The 22,042-nt window shown below is 35.9% G+C and overlaps 1 protein-coding gene across 2 annotated transcripts in view; it reads left to right on the top strand.

The window, feature by feature from the left end:
* Window positions 1-21,174, top strand: part of LOC411345 (neurotrimin) — a 442,810-nt gene extending 421,636 nt beyond the window's left edge. For both annotated transcript variants that reach the window (XM_026443076.1, XM_026443078.1), the window contains one exon: window positions 19,825-21,174. In XM_026443076.1, the coding sequence (XP_026298861.1) occupies window positions 19,825-19,937 (113 nt within the window). In that variant the 3' untranslated portion in view covers window positions 19,938-21,174. The remainder of the gene's footprint in view (window positions 1-19,824) is intronic.
* Window positions 21,175-22,042: the final 868 nt, after the last annotated feature.

The following is a 22,042-nucleotide window of genomic DNA, read 5'->3' on the forward strand; positions in this document are numbered from 1 at the left end:
TTTTGACATCTGATAGCGCACGGTTGGGTGAGGGCACGTGTTCCAACGAAAAGGGAGAGAGAGAGAAAAAAATAAAATAAAATAAAATAAAAGACAAGGGCACATTCTGGGTGTAACTAATGGAGAACGCTTCGCACGTGCTATGACGGCTACAATTTATCAGAACTTGTTTGGAGTTATTTTACGAGTTAGGTGGCATGAAACGCTCCTTCCTCGAGGGTACGTGTATAGTCGGAGAATTGATCCCCCGTTATACCGCTTGATTTCGCTCTAAATGTATTTCACGCTTGAGTCTTACATGTTTTACGATTATTACCCCTTTATTTCTCGTCGCGACTCGTATCTATTTATTCTTTGATTTATTCGCCGAATTATTGCCTATACAACCGCGTTTACGTTGGACGGCTAGAGACATCGATTTTCGAACGGGAGTGTAAATTTGAAACGTTGCCAAGAATAGAGCGAGAATGCTACGCGATAATTTTACTTGGACCAGCCATCTCTGGTACGAGCTAATGTGTCTTCCGTTAAGTCTCGGCTATTATTTCCGATTTTTAGAAATACATCTTCCGATTTATATTATCTTCGAGATATTTCACGTTCTTTACGTCGGTACCGTTCGTTTTGTTACCGTGCGTTTGTTACTGTGTGGATAAAGTAATTTCCGAATTGTACTAAATTTGAATTGCATATGTGGAAAGATGAACTTAATTTGGTTATATGCGCAGAAATTGTTGGTACAATGGCGATGGTCTCGTATTGGACGTAATTAAAACGTGAACGAGGAAATTTGCAAACAAAGGCGAATCTTAATATGATTAATATGATAAACAAAAATATATGAAATGATTTTTCTTTTTTAGACAGCCTTATATCTATTTTTTTTTTTAATTTAATCCTATCTGTATAGATTTCTCACGATTCTTCTTTGTTTAAAATATTTCAAAATACTAGAAAGAAGAAAATAGAAAATTCCAATCATTTATCAAAGCTGCATAATTGAAACTAATATTTTCTATAAATATCCTACTATTTACAAATAAAATTATTTGTCTAAATTCTCGTATCACTTTCCACAAATACCACACAAAGTTTCAACAATCTAAAGTCAAACAGATCAAATTCAAGCCAAAAAAAAAAAGAAAGAATGTCTAATTCCAAAAATCGTTCCCACAAATTTTGAGTATATAAACGAAGCTGTTATCGCATTCGTTCAGTTTCTTGAATGAAATCAAATCACCGCACGTACAATACGTGATCTTGCGAGATTATTGCACGCTCACGAAGTGCAAAGCCCTCTCCTCTCCCTCTTCGTGTTCAACCACTCTGATTCTTCTTCCCTCCTTATCCCTTTTCGAATACTCGGCTATCTTATTTCGATTTTCATTACCTTTGAGGGCGTAACCCCACCAACGGGAGATATATGACGTGCTCCTCGCTAATCCTTCACGCGAAGTAGCGTGGAGAAGGATCGTTTATCTGGGAATGCAGCTAATCCATCGGGCGGCCAAACGAAAAAATAAAATATGTTTCGTGAAAGCATGATGAATCTGGGAAAATGTTTATCTTAATACATCATCCTTCCCTAAAGTCGCTTATTTCTCGGATCTGCCGTTTAGAACGGTCGTTAACTTTCGAAATTGTTTCCCCACTTCTTGACAATCTTGATACACAACATCCCCATTGTCTTTTTCTTTCTTTTTAATGAACGTGAATTTGCAACATTTCTCTTTCTTTTTCTCTCTCTTTCGTTAAAATTGAAAGTCGAGAATTTTCACGTATCCTGGAACAGAATCGTACGTAATGTTGCGACGTTTGATTGGAAATTTCAACGTAGTTGAAAGATTGAAATTGAAATTTGTTCAATTGCTCGCACGTTGAGAGAAAAGGATGAAAAATTATATATTAAATATTCGTTCGAAACGCGATGGTATAATAATTTCAAAACTAACTAAATATTAATTGTACACTTATCGATCAATTAAAAATGATGCATTAAGAAATGATGCATCTTTCCATTATCACGTTTAACTCGTATTTCTTCAACGGTGATGATCATCGTCTTTCAACTTATAGATCTCAGAACTGACTCATGATCAAGCTCATGAGGTATGGTGTACATCAATAGGATACGGACAATTCCTCGTGGAAAGCATCGAATCATGGAACAATCGGTCATATCAAACGGTAATTTCGGATCCACGGCCAAGTTGTTGGTTTATGCGGCCATAAACCTTGCTGCGGCTCCTCATTGTCCACCCAGACTGGTGGCGACTGCCACGGAGGACAATGTATCCTGAGGGCACAGGATCGCCTTGCGCCCCGAGGTCGCTGCTATGCGATCCTGTCGACACAGGGAGGATTAACGGCGCCAGCAACCCATGTGAACGGATCTTACTCGAACGTGTGAGAGTTGGAACACGTGGTAGGCCCTGCGCACAGACCACCACGGTTCGTGACGAACTTCCTCGTAGTAGAGGAGATGGTAATGGAAATGGTGATCTCATAAGCGTCGACCGTGATTTTAAAGTGAATAATCGCCCGAGAGAACTTTTAATATTCCCTTTAAAAGATACACTTTTAGGAGGGCGAGAAATTTATGCGTGGACGAGTTGCCTCGCGATTTTCATCGGATTTCAATGGATTCGTTTGAAATAAACTATTTATCTTATCTACATTTACTTAAAGGGAAAAGAAAAATAAATAAATCACTCTTTCTAATACTTCATAATAATTTTCTGTCGAACGGATGAACAAAATTTCACGGAATGAAAAATTTCACGACGATATCCTTATTACCTTTTATCGTAATAAAATCGAAACAAGAATCACCGTGTCTTGTTCGCGTCAATTGTATCGATCAAGCAATCCCTACGACCACTTCGCGAAAGCCAAACAGGTATAGAATTACATCGATCGAAACAGGGGCAAAGAAACTCGTCGAACCGAATGATCGAAATACGGATGGTTTCGAGAGAAATGGCATGGAATGCGGAAGGAGTGACCACTAAAGAGATGAATATGAAGAAGGATGGAGAGAGAGAGAGAGAGAGATGGATATCTATCTAGTTGTAGCGGAGAACTGAGCCGCGTGGGACAAAGGTGCTGTTCACCCGTGTCCTCGTGTCCAGGTGCGTGCACAGAAACTCTATCCATCCCAGTCCCTCGTCGGTGGCCACCCTTCTCGTCCCGCGCCCTTCACCCTGCAACCTCTCTCCACCTCGCTTCTCATCCTCCTCGCAGAAACCCTCCCCTCTCTCTCTCTCTCTCTCGTTCAGCGGACCACTTCAATTTGCATTACGTCCGACCGCGCATAGCCGAAGGATCAATTAAATTTCTATTAAGCCGAGCAGCCTTTTCCAAGGCTGCCAAGGCTTACCACCAACGCACGCGCCATTTATCGAACGGATTATCCGCGTTGTCTCGAGTGGCCTCGAATTATTTATTTCGCCGGCCGCGAATCCCCGAAATTGTTTTTCTTTCCTCGTAACTAATCACGGAGAAACGTGTAAACAAGAAGATTTCAACATTGACGGATAGGAATCGTTTGTCAATGAAAGAAAGCTATTTTTGGAAAACGAGATTCGAAAAAGAATATTTTTCAGATAGAATTAAACAAATTGAATAGATTCGAAACTTTACTATGAATCCTTCGTTCATTTAAGATCTTGATTATAAATTATTAACTTCGAAAATAACTATTCTAATTCTTCATTTTACTATTTTTAATTGATCAATTCTATGATTATTATTTTTAGATAGATTTTTAGAAATTGACAAGTAGACACTCGTTACGAGATTCGAAATCAATCTATCAGGATCGTTATCTTGTTTTAAAATTATTTTTATCTCTTCTTCATATATATATATATATATATATATATATATTGAGATCAATCTTTTTGCACGAGATTTATAAGTTAATGTATATTTAACTTGATCTCATCGTGACCCGGAAATCGGACAGGAAGTGGATCTTGAACGATGAGGAAGGGATGCGAGAGGAGATTAAGCGGGTTACGATGTTACCCTCCCTCGTTTTCTTTGTGGATTAATCGAGAGGGGTGTGGGTTTTGTGAAACGCGTTTTTGTTTTTAACTTTGAAATGTGGGATTTCGAAGGGGGGGTATCGAAAAATATCCAGTTTGAAATTTTTAGCCGATGTGTATGGCGCTTTGTTTGTTGGGGGATGGATATAAGTGGGGTGCGGTGGATAGCATAGACGCGAAATAAATTGAAATGATAGATTAGTTTCTTGTTGTATGGAACTTCGTTTTTCGGAAAAATAACCTCGAATGTCGATCAAATTGATTGACCGAGTAATATCTCGATGCTCGATGTATAATTGTTCCTTTTATATTTTTAAATATAATTATATACGATCGAAACATATTTTTCGCGTGACGAAAGTAAATTGAAAAATGATCGATAGGAAAACGATAAGTTACGATTCTACAAATAAATTATTAACTCTACTCTTTACTCTACGCGAGATTTGTAACGGAGAATAATTGCAACGAAAGAAGCAATTCGTTGAAAAAATTAGTTGAATTATTAAAATATCAATAATTAATTTATTAAAAAAGTATTAGGAATTTTTTAAATCCATCTAATTATATAATAAATCGTAATCAAAAATTATGAAATAAATTAGAAAATTGTTGCGAAGATTGCGAAAAAAAAGTCACTCTATTTCGCGTTTCAAACTATTCAATATTCCTGTCCTAGAATTTATATTATTTGAATACTGTAATTTAATTATATGCACATTGTTGAAGTAAACAAACATGACGTTCATAAGATAAGTTAGTATTATATTTCCTATGCACGAAAGTTCTAAAGCACTTAGAAACGACCAACAAACTATTTTGTATTAAAGCACGGTCAGACATGCTAAATTTAAACTTCAGTTTTAATGTATATACAACTACTTATCTTGTTACGTGTTGTTTATTATCTTGAATAATGCATTAGATATAAATATTTTCGCGTGAGAAGCTTTAAACACTTGCTAAATTCAAATTGATGATATTAAATCTTCTTATAAATAAATCCAAAAATTTATATCATTAATACAACGTTTGTTGATTACATTAATATCTTTTAATATCATCCATCCAAACGTTTAAATACACTTTTATATTATTTCTCCTTTTGAAAAGCGTTTGTAATTCTGTTTTAAGGCAAAATCAAAATTTCAATTTCTTCGAGAAAAATGATTTTCTTTTTTCGTATTCATAGCGCTTTAGCATCGCGCATTCGTCATACCCGAAATATTAGAATAGCAGATAGGGGCAGCAATAACAAAACGAAATTGAGTGACGTTCGAATCTGGATAATATGAAACCTGCCACGAAACAATAAAGCACAAAGCGAAATTGATACGTTGAACGATATTTGTGCGATATTTCTGCGTTGAATCTGAACGTTTGAAATTTGAAATCATTTTGTAAAATTCGTTTGTTTCGTCGAAATCGTTTTACAATAATATTTCGTTTTGTTCCGTTGAAAAATATTTTACTAAAAAAAAAAAAAAAAAAAAAAAATTGTAATTCCACTTGCATTAAATAACAATATAAACTCGAAAATAATTATCGCCATTATTGCGCAATTGAAACCATGTTAAAAATGCATTATATCGATCGTTAAAAGAGATATTTTGCTCTTTTCTATAATAAACGCTATGATTAAATTAAATTCAATTGAAAATTAAATGAGATTATTCGAATTTTGTTAACACGACATTAATAAAAGATAATGTTTTGATATAATATTTTTAAGTTGATAAATTAATTTAATTTATGGAAAGTAATTTTATATTTTCTATTTCACACGAACAATTTTATATATCGTCATTTAATATATCTACAATAAGTAGATGAATATCATATCGATATCGTTTCTTTTTTTACAAAAAATCTCGATAAATTGAATAATTATAAAAATCCATATCGATTTAATTCCACCCAAACTTCATACTACTCTATACCCATCGATTATATTATTTATATCCCTCATGATACAACGCATCACGAACAAATGAACGATTACCAAACTCATAGCAATTCGCTTGAAAATCCATCGCGCAAAATTAATTTATTATCTATCAAAAAGAATTAAAAAAAGAGAGAGAGGGAGAGGGAGAGAGAGAAGGAGGGCTATAGAAAAACAAAATCCCTTTCAAAGCGTATAAATTGCATATTCAAAAGAGATCAATCAATATACCCGAATATAAAAAAAATCTCGGCAGAATAGAAAAAAAAAAAAAAAGAAAATCAACGAAATACCAAGTAGTTTTGCGAATCGAGTTTTTTGAATCGAGAATAAATTTTAATTTCCAACTTGTATCTCGCGCACACACACACACACACACACACACACATGACTCGCCCGATATCAGAGGCACTTGGTTGGCATTTCGGTTAAGCGAATTCTCGTTTATGGAATATTATTCGATATTAATCTCCTGGGAACTTTATAACGCGTAAGAAGCGCAATCTGCGCCTGGCCGCATTTGCTAAATCAACTGCGGATTAAGATCGTAAATCAAAGAGATTTCGAGCGGAATCGAGACTGTGACAAAGAGAAAATTGTAATGGGAACAAAAAAAGAAAAGGGACATTTGGGAAGAGACGATCGAAAAAAAAAAAAAAAAGAGACTTCGACACTTTGAATATTACAAACGAACTACATCCCTGGAAATACATACGATTCTTATAAATGATTCAATATATGTGCTGCTCCCATCTGTCAGATGATTTTTTTTCTCTCCACGATTCCGATTGATTTTATTATCCGGATCAACCGGATGTCCAAGAGGATCGGAATCGAGTTTTTCGCCACGCACGGACAGGGTATAAGTTCTTTTTTCTCGTAGAAGCTTACTTTCGATACTCCTCGCTTTGCCGTCGCGTCGTAAATATATCGGTTTTCCCCCGTGACACCATATGGTTAAGATTTCTATCTTTTTTTCTTTTTTTTTTTCATTCGAATTTCGATAGGAATAAATATACGATCAGACGGAAGAGAATACGATTTAATTAAATTATCGTTGCGATTCTTTCTTAATCCCACGAAACGTGATTTGAATTCTTTCGTTGAATCGTGTAGCTTAAAACGAATGATAGATAAAGGTATAATTAACAGAGATTGATTAATTTACTAATTCCATCCAGTGTTAAAAATTCTGAAATGATTCTAAATTTTAATAAAAATCGTGATATTATCGTTAATTATACTTGATATTTCTAATTCACTAACATTAATAAATTATATCGCGAAATTATAATTATGAATATCGTAATTGATGTATAAAAACGTTAATAAGCGTTGAATAATGCGTAGACAGGAGAACGTTAATAATTTTAAGTAATGGATGTTGATCTTTCGGAGACAGATCGCTTTTTAACTGTCAACATTGATCAACGCGTTAATTTTAATATTTCGATTTATATCTCGCTCGATAATTATTCATCAAGTTTCTTATCATTTTTATTAATCGTACGATTAATATTTATATTTGTCATACTCGATTCCTCGTCATCCCTATTTACCCACGTTGAAAAAAATCACATAGATAGAACTCTGCAACTAAAAATTTTGACTGGTAAAAATTTAATCGCAAATCGACTGTAAACAGATTGCCAATTACCTCACAATCGTGACAAACGATCCTATCACCCTCGCAATCTCGACACGTCTCACCTTCCACCAATTCAAGATAATTATCTAAACTCTCCAAGGAACTTTCCTCGCCTTCTCTTCTTTCCTTCCTCTCAATCCCGTGGCATGAAAGGTTAGCGAGCATCGCACCACCGACACTGTTTCTCGCCAACCTCGTCCGTCACCAGGGAGAAGAGTGAACGGATACCGGGGCCGTGTATATCCGCAACAGCATCCTTTACCGGCGGAGGCCGCAATTCGATCACGATAATCAGGGATTACTCACCGACCTGGGGGAGGGGGGCGCCAAGGGAGGGCGTGGAGGGCTTACCACCTCGTTCCCTTGAAACGCGGAAACGTAAAAACCTTCATCACCCGTCCAGCCCTATGACGGATCAGCCCTGGCGAATAACCTTTTTGCCAACCTCCCTTTTACCCCCTCCCTGTGTTTCACAAGCGTAGCCTCTTCACAGACGGCAAGACACCGTCTGAGGTGGCCATATGGCGTTACCGATAAAAACCGATATACCGTGTCGTTGCCAAGGATTCATACTAAGTCTCCTGTGGAAGAAGAAAAAAAAGAAGAAGAAGAAGACACTTTGATCGAGGAAGATACCGTTTTTTGATTGACGGTCGTGTGGTGTAGATGTAACAGTTTCTTTTTTGGAACAAGGTATTCGTCGAGTGAATAAAATTTTATTTAAAATTGGAACGAAAATAGGTGTAGATGTACCTTTCAATAGCGTTATTTGGGGATGTTAATTGAGAGAGTTGGTTTTATTTCTTTTCGAAATTATTCCTTTTCTAATTCCTCTTCTCGATTTGGGTTTTGTCGTGGAAAAATTAACATTGTCAAAGAAATCACAAAAAAATAAAAGAAAAGAGAGAAAAAATAAAGGAAGAATATTTTTATGAGAAAATTCACTAAACTTGCAAAATAATTATTCCTTTATCATTATTATGTTTTGAATTTTTTTCTGATATGGAGACATGTATATTTTTCAACAAATTAATAATAATTGTTGCCATTATTTTAACACGTACATTATAAATGTAATTAAGCCCTATATTATATCACATGAAATTTTATTACCGGTATAAATTAATATTAAAAAATATTGCTCCATTAGCAAGTTCGATAAAGGAAAAATTATTGTTGAAACTTGTTAATGAATATAAATGGAAGCTTTCGTGTATATATCTTCTTATTAAAGTGGAAGTATTATTACATCGTAACATTTTTCCTTTGAAAAATGGTGCAAGACTAATTACCGATCGTTTTGCGTTCCTGCACGAAAGTTTGCGTGGCTACGATTTCGTATCTGCAACTTTTCTTTGAAATTGTATCGATTGGATAGATATGTTGCGATTCGACAAATGGAGTGCAAAAAACACGACGATTCCTTGCCTAAAAAAAATACAACAATTATAAACTCATCGTAATCCTGAATTTTCAACTTCAAATAAAATTACATCTATTTAAAAATTAATTACTTTGAAATCTTTGGATATTATCATTTACAAAAAACTTCATATATCAATTAACACAAATTTAAATTAAACAAATACATTTTCTCAATTATATGCAAACTCTAACAATAAAAAGATCGATATCATATTATTCAATTCAAAAATCTTAATTTGATCGATCCAAAATTTCTATTTCAAGGATTAAACTAAATACAATTAAATAAAATCTGTTTAGAAATCAATTACTTTGATATCTTTGGATATTATCATTTAAAAGCTTCATATATCAATTAACACAAATTTAAATTAAACAAATACATTTTCTCGTCCTCAATTATATGCAAATTCTAACAATACAAAGATGGATATCGTATCATTCAATTCAAAAATCCTAATTTGATCGTTTCAAATGATTCCAAAATTTCTATTTCAGGGACTAAACTAAATACAATTAACGTCAATAAATACCGACGAGATCGTTACAAAATTAATGGACGGACAACGGGATCAAGCGCGGCAATTGATGCAATTAATTCGAGCCGATAAAAAGTGTAAAAGAAAAAAAGGAGAGAGAGAGAGAAAGAGGAAAAAATACTCGTCGATTTATATTTCACTCTTCCGGATTGTCCATGCATTTTCTATAAAAAGTTTTGCTCCTGACGGTATGACCGCGGCGGATGCAATTCGTTCTGCGCTCGTGCGCTCGTTCCACCATATTTACAGGACTTCTGTCTCTGATTGGCTGACGCGCGTGATTTATCGGCGGTGTGAAAAACGAATATCTATCTATCTATCCACCTACAAACCCCTATAGGTCTTTTTCCCTCCATTCAAAAATAACAGTCGTTCCAGCTTGGAACTATGTCAATTCGTGGATCACCGTCAAGCGTGAATCGCTTTAGGAAATTAACTTCTGTCTGTTCACGCCGCCGCGCGCGCCAAATTCGATTACGATCGATGTGAAATACGATAACTACTCCCTTTCCCTGTAATCAACTTCGTCCGGATGTATCGCGCGTGATTAGCAACTCGTTCCAATGAAAAATAGCGCGAGCATTCGATCTCGTGGATGGATAATCGCCGGAAAATACGTTTCTTGTTTTTCCGGTATCGCGACCAAACATCTCAATTATCCTAAATTCCAACTCCGATAAAATCGAATCGAGGATCGTATTCTCCGCAATTTCGAGCAAAAATTCCGATCCCGCACTCCTCTCCTCCTCCCGAGCATAATTTACACAGGGAACACAGTAAATTACCACCACGGGAACAGCTTTCAATTTCCATCGATCAAGGAGGTGCTGCCTTTAGGCTAACGTTATTCCCGTATTTCCCCTCGGCTCATTCAGGTACGTAACACCAGATCGTTGGTCGTCGAGCACCCTTCCGACCTGAATCTTTCAGCGGGCAAATGCGTGGAACCGTCGTCGCGGAGGGCGGTGAGGCGATTACAATTCAAACACCTTCCCGTCTCAATCTCGGCAGGCGACGCGGTCGATAGACTGGCGTGACAAATGAAACGCGAAGGCATTACTGCCTACCCTGCTGCGCGCACCGCCGCCGAAAACAACCCTCCGAATCCCCTTTTCCCCCGACAACCATCCCCTAAACTTAGAACACGCACAACTCGTGCAGAGTTAAAAATGCGCGACGTGACTGCTGACGCGTTCGATCGCCCTCCCGTAATCGATCTTTGATTCCAAAAATCTTTCCTCGCCTCCAGAGAACGTACGCGTCTCTCTCTCTCCGCAAATCCTCTCTTTCTCTTTTTATCTCGATCTCCCTCTCTCTGTCTCTCTCTGTTACTAGCCATCACCCCTCGATAGATAAAGCTTCATCCGACGTTAGGTTGGTATCCCCTCACACCACCATTTATACACGATTTTTCCCGTAATCGCGAACATCCATTTACGAACGGGAGCTCCTTCAATTTCTCGTTACCCTCCTCTCTCGCCCAACTCACTCACTGCCAGGTCTCACCACCGCCCCCTCCCACCACCTCTCTCTCTGCCCACCCAACGCCCTTTTGCTATTGATTTACGACGGCTATTTGCAAGATCACGCCGGCCGCGTTAAAACTTTCTACAACTGCACACCATGCCACGCCTTGTGTCGTATTCCTCGTGAGAGGAGAGGTGATTACGTCGAGTCATCGTGAACTTTCGTGGAACCCGTGGAATTGGACGGTGCCCAGAACCGGCTGCTCTCCCCTTCTTCTCTCGTAGAATCGAGCTTATTGCGGTGTAATTTCTTTTTCCCTCCTTTTTACTCCTTCTTTCTTTTCGGATACTTTGGGAATACCTAATGGAATATGAGCTCCTGAAATATACTTTCTTTCTCCTTCTTTCTTCTCTTGTTTCCTTCGATTTGTTAGGTTATCATTATTCCTGTTCCGAGGAATGGATGTATCGCGAGGTATTCGAAACGAAGAATTGCCAGAAGAGACTACTGAATTTCGTTAGAATTTAATTCAATTTAAAGCAGCTTCACGATTAATTCAATTCAACTCGTCTCTTTTCCACAACGCAACATTACACTCTTTTGAAACAGGATCTTATAATTAATAAATTAACCCCTTCGAGATTGATTCTTCAATACGATGTTACCGCATGAAATATTGAAAATGGAAATTAATTAAAAAAACATTAATCGATTATTATTCATCGTTACTTTTCTATTGCTGTCGAGATGAAATTACTCACGATCCAATAATTTCTTCCTTTCTCTCTCTCTTTCTTTCTCTCTCTCTCTTCTTTCTTGGGAATAGAGATCGGTCTTCAAAGCCCGATTGTCTCACGGGGCGAATTTATTCGGTGGCCGGAAAAAAAAGTTTCGTCTTTTTTTAACCACTCGGGCGGGACCCAGCGAGCGACCCCGTGTCGTCGAAAACGATTTTCGATCGTCGGTCGAATACACAAGCGATTGCCACGCAAGGAGACCGAATGCCAGCCACGATCTGAAACGCGTTCTTCGTCGGGATACTAAATCGACGCCGCGGGACGAGAATCGTTCCACGTCAAGATTTGTTTATTTGTCAAATTATCCCGTGCATCCTTGATTAAACCAGAACCTTTCTGGGAAATTCTCGTATCGATATAAAATTCAATTCAACGGTGGACGATCTCGCATTGAACGAGATATATTTACATATATATATAATTATTGGATCGAATCGTGCATTAAAAAATTATTTTCGTACGTTCAAGTATTTAAAATATCGGTGGCATAGAAAAAAAACATAGAGAAAACACACACTGGATCAATTTCCAAACCATAAAAGGCCAGTATCGAGGATTGATCGTTTTTTAACGGTTTGGTCGAGCGGTTTGAACGAGTAACAACTGTTTGACATGTAGATGGAAAAATTGTTTCTGCATCGGTCCATTGATCGATCGTTCAAAGCCAAGTGTTGACTTTCTCCGAACCGAGCGATTGGGGATGAGAAGAGTTGTCGGAGAATATTCTCTCGAATTAGCGGCGGGTGCGTTCATATGCGTGTTCCTTTAAGCAACAGGCGTTTTAACCGGCTGTCAAGTGGGAATCCATTCACGAGTCGACAGTGCTGAATCAAGTGTGCACTCGAGCCACGGCTGCAGGCTACCTAGCTAGCTTTTGGTACACCGGTGACGTAAATGGCCGTGCCGGCTCAACACCGGCTTCAAAACCCCGCCTCTCGTGATTTCGTTCCGAAAGCCTTTCCAACCTCTGCATGCTGCTCCTCGATCCGCCCGTTTCAACGTCATTCAACGCGGCTCAACGTATCGATGCACATCTTCCACGTTATGCACATTAATGGATGTACATTTTGCATTTTCATTTCCATCAATTATCGGCATTTCAATTATTTTAGAACCGCGAGATACGAGATATCGCGCGTATTAAACCCCGCCGATTATGTTCCGTTAAGGTTTTAACGAGGTATACAGGGTGGTGAGAAAATATAGTTTTGAATTTTGAAGGAAGATAAGATGAATGAAGGAGGATGTGTGGTATTTCTGTGGATTGAAAAATTTTCGAACGTATAAGCTGTGAAGGTGTTAATTATTTTTTTTCCTAACACGTTTATATAGAATCAAATCTGAGCATAGTTGGAACGATACGCGATGTTTATTTTAAACAGTAACATTTCATAATGTTATTTTGATAACAATGCTTTTAAATATATTTTATAATTTTATAAGGAATCGGAATAATTTTATAATTCGCCGTATCTAACTTTCGATACGAATCCTTTTCTCTTTTTCTTGCTACCTTATATATAATAATCCCCGAGATTTTCCATATTTTCTTCTTTTTCCTCGTCTTTTTATCACGCCTTGTCGCAAGCGGAATTACTTCATAATGCACCGACTACGACGAGGAAATATCGAGGATGGTGCGATTGTTATTCAATAATTATCGCATCAGTGTCGGCGAAAAATGTTATCCGGTGAAACGTTGTTGTTATTATTAGTTTCCGATACTTCGATACGCAAACTCGCTTCCCGCCACGCGAGACCAACCGAAAAACGCGGTATAATTGCGAAATGGATAATCGTTACCGAATATGTCCGAGTAATGGGCCAAAGTATTTTCGAAACTGTTTTGAGAGAGCGGAGCTGAAAATATCGATAGGGGATACTATATGCATTCTGCTATAAAATGCAAAAGAATTGTGAAATAATAAAATTTGGTAATTATTCGCCAAATATTCGCGGTATCGAGAAATTTCATTGTATAATATCTGTGAAATTTTTCAACTAATAATAGATTGTTATAAATTTATGAAATATTAAATTTGTTTTATATATTTTAATCAGTTTTTCTTTTTATATTTGAAGTCATTTCAAGCTCGTGATATCTGTATTTTTTTGATAAAAAAAAAGAAAAAAAAATTAGCTTTAAAAAGAAAAATTCGAAAATTTTTTCTCTCCACAGAAATACTTTCTTAAAAATAAAAATCGTTGAAATTATTATTTTAAATATATTTTTCATATTATTGAAAGATAAATCTCAGATCTTTTTAATTTGAAATTATAAAAGAACAAAAAATGATACATATATCTAAACTTGATCTCGTTTAGGATCTAAGATTCTGTTCTGGACATGTATCTAAAGCCAAAAAAAAAAAAAAGAAGAAGAAGAAGAAGAAAAAGGAAGGAAAAGAAGTAATAAGGAAGAAGTTAAACGACGTAACGAGATTTATCTTTTTCCAACTTTTTCTCTTCTTTAACCAGTATAATCACGCAAAGCGACGAGCTCGTTTTTCAAGTATCTTACACTAATACTTTCACACGCGGAACGGAGAGAAGAACCAATTTACTAGGTAAAACGTATGCAGTTCCATTAAAAAGATGAGTGCAATTGCACTTTGTAGATATATACCGTCATGCTAACGAAAAAGTGCGGTCATAGAAAGATAAACCTTGTTATTCCATTTTACTTTATCCTCTGCCGCTCTTTTTTTTTCTTTTTTTTCTTTTTTTCTTTTTTTTCTTTTTTTTTGGCTTCGACCAGACGACTGGTACGTACGACTCATTCCAATTTCATGACTCACCCCATACATGTTTCAATAAGCGTATAGATCTTTTATGAAATTAAAGAAATTGGTTCTATTTTTTTTTTCTTCAAATTTTTCAATTTCTTTCTGTTTTACATAATAATACTTGTTTTTGTATCATTTTTTCCCCTTTCACGTTTGTCATTGATATTTGACGAAAGAGAATAAATTTACAATAATAAAGTGACATTTTAAAAAATTGAAGAGTATTAATTTTCTTCACTTAAAGTACATCTATTTTTATATCTCTTTGCAAATATTTCATTGTTAAAACGTATAAATATTCTATGCACTTTAATTTATTTCAAACAAATTTCTCGTTCCTTTCTGTCGACTTTCTCTATTCAAAAATAATTCACTCCCAAGAAATTTTGAATATTGTGGAATAACGTCGATTTATCTCGCTTTGAAAAAAAATCCCGAATCCCTAATAATTTCCTCTTGAAAAATCACAATTGCTCGTTTATAACGAGCGTAAAATCGCGCGAAATAAATTTACAACGGATTTCCACTCCACACTTCCGACCATTTCCACCAACGCTTAATATCGCAACATCGCATTTATCAGCGAACTTTTCAATCCTTAAAGAGACGTATTACGACACAACGCGTCCGCGTGAAGAATTACACGTAGAGAGATCGTGCGTTGGATTGAAACGGTGTTTAACGACGATGGTTTCGCAGATTTCTTCGCAAATTGCGGAAACGTCAAAAGACAGATGCAATTTAGGGCGCATTCACGCGTCCTCGCGTTTTATTTAAAACGAGATCTTGTCCTATACGCGTTCATCTCGGTTTCGCAGGAAACGCCTGTTGCTCCCCAAGAATCACGTTCGTCCGTGTAATTTTTTAACACCGTAACACGGATCCGCCGGAAGCCGAGGATCGTTCCGCTATGAAATTCTTTTCACGTTTACGCCGCCGTTCTCAGAGCCGCTTTTTCTCCTTCACCGATCTTCGACAGCTGGCAACAGCTGTTGTGAAAGACATTCCTAAAAGAAATACGAAGTTATATAGAGAGAGAGGAAACGTTGCTCCATTCCTTTTATCTTCTTCTGCGGATTGCCCGACGATCCACGGCTGTATTAATTTTCCATCTCGACAGTTATTTATTGTTTGGGGACTGCGTTATCAAACGATTCAATCTTCGTATATCATCGTATCCCATTTTAATTGTATTATTATTCTCAGATATTCGTGATGTATAAATTTGATCCGTTATATTTCTGTATTGTAAATAATTTAAATTATTATTAGTTATTGTAATTATGAACTTGTGTATGTTATTATAATATTGCGATGTTTTTTTATCTATTTCCTTTAAATATCATAATATGTTCCGTTTTGGATATTTTATATCTCCGTTGCATCATGTGCATTCTGTAAATTCATCTACGTTTCAATTTTTCATCAATGTTTTCAGAATTTTCTATATTTTATTTATTTTGATATTGATTATTATTATATGTCAATCTATAATGAAAATAATCTAAATTATTAATGATTTATTTGAATAACTTAATAATACTTTAAACATTTAAAAATCTTATTCAATATAAAATTTAACAAATATTTAACAATTATATTTTACTTCAATGTTGTTTATTAAATTAAAATTCATTTGTCGATTTCTCCTTTTTTTGAATTTTTAAGAAATACTTGGAGAAATTTCGTAAACTTTCTACACAAATATATTGTGAATTCTGACGCATGTACATCATATGTGATACCAGTGATCATTGCACACGTCCTTAATTTTCAGAAACCAAATCCGTGAAATCCTTTGATCCGTCAGTGATCACCTACATTCATGTGGGCACGCGATAATTGCTATTGGCAAAAGAGCCCCAAGTGTTTCACATGTGATTAGAATTCGTACTTTTGACCACGATATCGACTATAAAGGATGCAATGGTATTAATTCCTCGTCAAACATGGTATCCCGTTCATCCACAATCACAACTAATGGAATTTCTGCCGTGTGCCATTTCATTTCCACATTTTATTTTGTTATTTTACTTCCCCAAACAATTTGCAATATTAAATTCACATTATCATTCTCATCTATTAATTTAATCTCTCTAGAGATTCCATTTTTCAAATATATAAAATCATAATACCTCTATATATACATTCATATATACGATTCTCGTGATATATTAAATGAAATTACTCTGAATCATATTATAAAATGTGCAATCTTCGTTTCTCGTTAATTTTTAAAGCTAAAAATTTTATCAACTCCATCCATAATTTCTCCAAAAGAATCTAAAAAAAAACAGTCCAACAAAACCAGATACTCGGATATCACCGGTTCATTCCATTTTTCTCTCTTCCTATCTATCCTTATCCATAGCAATGTCCAAATCAATCATCGAATCCAAACGATTCGACTGATCCGATCAGAACAATCTTCGTACGAACGATCGCCCTTCCAAGGAATCCTTCTCCTCGTCCACGCGCGTCCACGAGAGCCGATAAACTTAGTCCGTAATAAAGAAGCATTATAACGCCTCGCATAAACATGAATCAACCGAATTGACCGAAGCGCACGCTCGCTCGATTCTCGCCGCCTCACCGGAAAGTATTACGTCTCATAAACTGAGAGAACACTGTGTATGCAGGCTTACGGCCCCGCCGAGGAGACGGCTAGGCAAGCAGACCGGAGATTTAGTGAGATCTTAGGGTAAAGTGTGGATATTGAGGGTATATCACTCACGGGCTGCGGTTACGACACCCCTCGTTGCCTCCTCCCTCCCCCTCCTGTTGCCCGACCAGCCCCACGGTTACTTCGACCCGGCCTCCTCTTGAGAAACATCAGCCAGGTACACACCTGCAACGGCAGGGGCCAAATAGGGACAGGGTTGGCCGGACCATTTGCTTGTGTCCGTGCCATTAGTAACGGAGGGTGCAGCAACATCTTCGCCGGTAATGCAAATCGGAAATCCGCCCACTCAATTACACCGATGCGGTCCTAATCATGCGTGCGTCCAGGCACATGCTGCAATCAATGTCCCTTACGGCTCCTAATTCGGCGAATGATGAGAATTAGATGGAACTGCCGGGGCCATTTCCAGCAGGGATGGACCGATGTTCGATATTCCGACGATTCTTTATTTCGATTTCGAATATTTCGGGCAGAGGGGTGGAGGATTGATCGGAGATTGATTTGTCGGGGAATTGGTATTCTTTGTGTCGTTAAACGGATAATTTATTGGGTATTTCGGTTTTGTTTTTTTTTAATGGATCATTATGAACACGAGAAATTGGTGAAATTGAAAATAAATCGTGGTAAAAAAAAAAAACGGTGGAAATTGGAAAAATTGATATGTGCGTTTTACGATGAAAATGTTAACAAATGATTCGTAACAATTTCCGTTTTGCCGAAATTTTATAATAATGTGATTGCGGAATATTATTACGTGTATTCTGGATCGAATATTGGAAATCGTTCTTTTTAAATTTAGATTACAAATCGCGAAAAAATGGAACGATGAATTTTTGAATTTTATTATTTCTATAAATTCAATAACGAAATGCGAGTTGGGAAAGATCAATTTATTTTGGTTATAAATGAGTTTGAAGCCGGGAATATTGAAAATAGAAATTGGATTATAATTATTAATTAATTTCCGATGGATGTCCTTATTATGTTTAATGATTTAACGTTTTTGAAAATGAAATTTTAATTAATAATTTTATGATTAAGATATCATTTTACACGGAATTCCAAAATTCATATATATATATTAATAATTTATAAAAATCATGATCTATTTTTGAGATATCTGTAATTTTCGAATATTTTTTTCTTTATTTCATAAATATTTAGGATCAAGAGAATTTAATCTTTAAGAATTTATTAGCCGTTCTTAATTTATTCTTCGAAAAAATTAAAAAACGATAAATTTAAAGTATAATTCTTGAAATAGAATTATGCATAAACGATAAAGGAAGTTGAAGTTTTTATCATCCTAACGAATTCATTTACGAAGAATGACCGATATTTAAAATCGTAATAATTGTGGACAGATGAAAATATTAATTAATATGAAATACAAAATAATGAACTGGAAATTTATCCAATACGGATAATGTTTTATTAAACGGGAATATTTTCTGCAATCGTTTAAATGTTAATCTAAATATATGTTAATCTAAAAACGAGTTGAAAAGTTGAAGAATATAACAGGCATAAAATGTTTTACAGTTAATACCGTTAATGTAAATGCGTGTATCGAAAATATATGTACAGAGGTATCGGATACATCAATTCGAGAATTTAATTGAAATTTCGTGTCACTCTAACAATTTACACACCGACGTATGAATGAAAATTTAAATATATGATTTTAACTCAGCCACATTAGCGTAATCTTTTGCACAAACGTAATAATATACATTTGATGAATAAATTTTATGGTTTCGTCGTTAATTTGGACATTTCCAAAAGTGAAACTATTAAATTTAAAAGTTAAAGAATTATGGATGAATCGTCGTTAATATTTTTCTTTTGATATCTTCTTAACGACGTTTATTAAAAATATTTGTAAGATAAAACTATTACCACGAAATTACATTTATAATAGACGATCATTTCTCATCTTTTTGCTCAAACTCAACCGAAACGACAATACCCCTCTCCTTTCATCTCATCCAACTTTCGCTGCGGTCGATTTTTTAATCGAAAATTCCATCAGTTCTACATCGCCGCAGAAAAATTTCCATTTTTTTTTTTTTTTTTTTTTTTTTCCAAAATTTCTTCCCGCATTGACTGCAAACAAATAAATTTACCTCTAACCTCAATTTCCACCACCGAAATAACCATCGAACAAACTCGTTGCTTTTCGATGCACAATCAGTACCGTTGCAATTTTCGATTCTTCACGTTTCAACAAACATTTAATCAACTGTTTAACCCATTCAATCCACATTCCTTTTTTTTTTTTTTTTCACAAATATTTAAACCATACTCGCGTCCCCAATTCTCTCATCCCTTTTATAAAAATCATAGAATCCGTTTATCCGTCCAATTCATCGTGTCGTCTATTCCTTCAAACAACAAACTAATCATTACGAGACAAACGATATCCTTAAAAATAAATTCCAAAAATATACGTTCAATCTGAATTTTTCTCCTTCTATTTTTCCAGATATTTCATACTCAACCACCCAACGATTAACGACAACGAATACGAACCGAGATACTCGATTATACACGTACAGAACTCCAAAGACGAATATATCACAAGATCAGAGGGGCTGAAAGGAGAGTCCTTCCACTATCTACGCTCGCCATTCGGAAACGCAGCTCCGTCTACTAAGCAATAATTACCAGGAAAATCAAGACGGATACGCTTGCCAGGTATATCTGCCGGTATCCCAACGGGCCCGTCTTAATTATGGTAAGGCGAGCCGGACGGTAACGAATGCACGGGCGGGATCCAGCAAGCGTTTATAGGCAAAGGTGGCGGTGGAACGCTGTGCAAACTGCACACCAGGGGTACCCACTAATAGGAATTAGCACCAGTAGCACAATACTCTCTCCGGCGCGATATAGGCCAGGATCAATCAAATCTCCAATACCGTGGCGAGCTTCTCGATGACTACGTTTACAAGGGAGACCGCGAGCTCATCAATCCGAGCCTGCACCGAGCCGAGTCGATATTGGTTTCCTCGCTTGCATTGTTATCGTGCATCCATCCAACCAACGTGCCACGACGGCGGCGACGTCCACGACAGAAGGGGCGAGGACGGAGAACGTGTCGGCGGCAAAGGTCTCGGAAGGAGCGGACACCGGAAGAGGGGACACGTTGAAAGAGAATCTACGGAAAGATATTGAAGCTTGGTATCGCGACGCGGGGAAATATACCGAAAGTCTTATCAACGTTGTCCATCTCCCAAGAACGGTCCCGTTACTTCTGGCAGAGCGGAGGGACATTTATTTGAACGAAACTTTTGCTCGTGATCCTCTTGGCCCATTTGATTTGTCTGCGATGTGAATTTTTTTATTATTTTCCCTTTTTCTTTTTTCTTTTTGGATAGAGATTTATGGAGATTACTTACTTTCTTTCGTTGAAATATTTTTAAAAAGTATTTATCGTTGGATTTTTTAATAGATAATCGATAAATACTCGTCTTAAATTTATGTTACTATAATAACTCGCGCTTCTCGTTAATGTTTGAAGCGTAATCAAATTTCATAGACGAGCGATTATTACCTTATGAAACTTAATTGATGCAACAATTTCAGCAATTATGTTTGATCAGTATCATTGTCGTATTGTTACTATTAATTTATTATTACTTATTATTGTTATTTATTGTTAATTAAATTTGGCCTCTATAGAGATGATGTACTGTACCATAAACGAATCACTTGTGTGTTAAATTTTAACTAAAATCATCGCACTTTATGAATGTTCAACAGATGTTTAAACAAATATATAATGAATAATAGTACTTACACTTTAATTCTAAAATAAATTCCCGAACTTCTTAAAATATTTATTATCAATGTAACGAATGATAATTATAAAAAATAGTAAAGCAAGAGATTTTCTTCTCATATATTTAACAATAATATGAAATGTTACGCGAGTTTGATTAATAAATTCGAGAATGGAAGTGTTGATGGTTCCAAAAAATGATTCTCACAATGCACTCTTTCTAATCTCCTCCAGATGAATAGCCACCTTCGTTAGAAAAGTCGGCTAATTGAAGCAGCTTGATTAATTAACGCGTAATTAATGAATGGTTGAATCTAATAAGAAGGTTGCGGTGTAATCATCTGGAAATTTATCATGCGCGAAAATAAGCAAACTTTCGACCATGAATAGGGAAAAGAAAAAATTTCTGCAGAGATTTTCATTTTTTCTTTTATGTTGACCTCCTTAATTTTTCTTTTTCCTTCTCCTTTTTCCCTTTTCCTTTTCTTCCTTTTGTATATTTCTCTCACCAGACTGCGAACATGGAAAATTATTTTATATTCGTGAACGCGCACCAGACAACACTTTATTTTCTCTCGTTCGAATATTTAAGAACGTAATAGCTAATTCCCAGCTTGTTTGCTTTCTGTATTATTCTCTCCTTAACAAACTCATCAATGAGAAATAAATTCGTTCTAAATGTTCTAACATGGTCTCTTTATTTTCCTTTCTATATAAACGTTTTAAACCATTTACTATTTAAGTTCGTGTCGCAATATTTAGAAATACAAATTTAGAAAATTTATATGTTACCCTTGCAAATAATTCATTTTAATTCGTGCATTTGTACAAATAAAATTATCTCCTCGATTAAAGATAATATTGTACCGATCGACTTGAAAAGCAAAACCATTTTCTATTTTTTCTATCCGATATTGTATTC

Source organism: Apis mellifera, linkage group LG9 (genome assembly GCF_003254395.2).
Source record: "Apis mellifera strain DH4 linkage group LG9, Amel_HAv3.1, whole genome shotgun sequence".
Classification (NCBI taxonomy): Eukaryota; Metazoa; Arthropoda; class Insecta; order Hymenoptera; family Apidae; genus Apis; species Apis mellifera.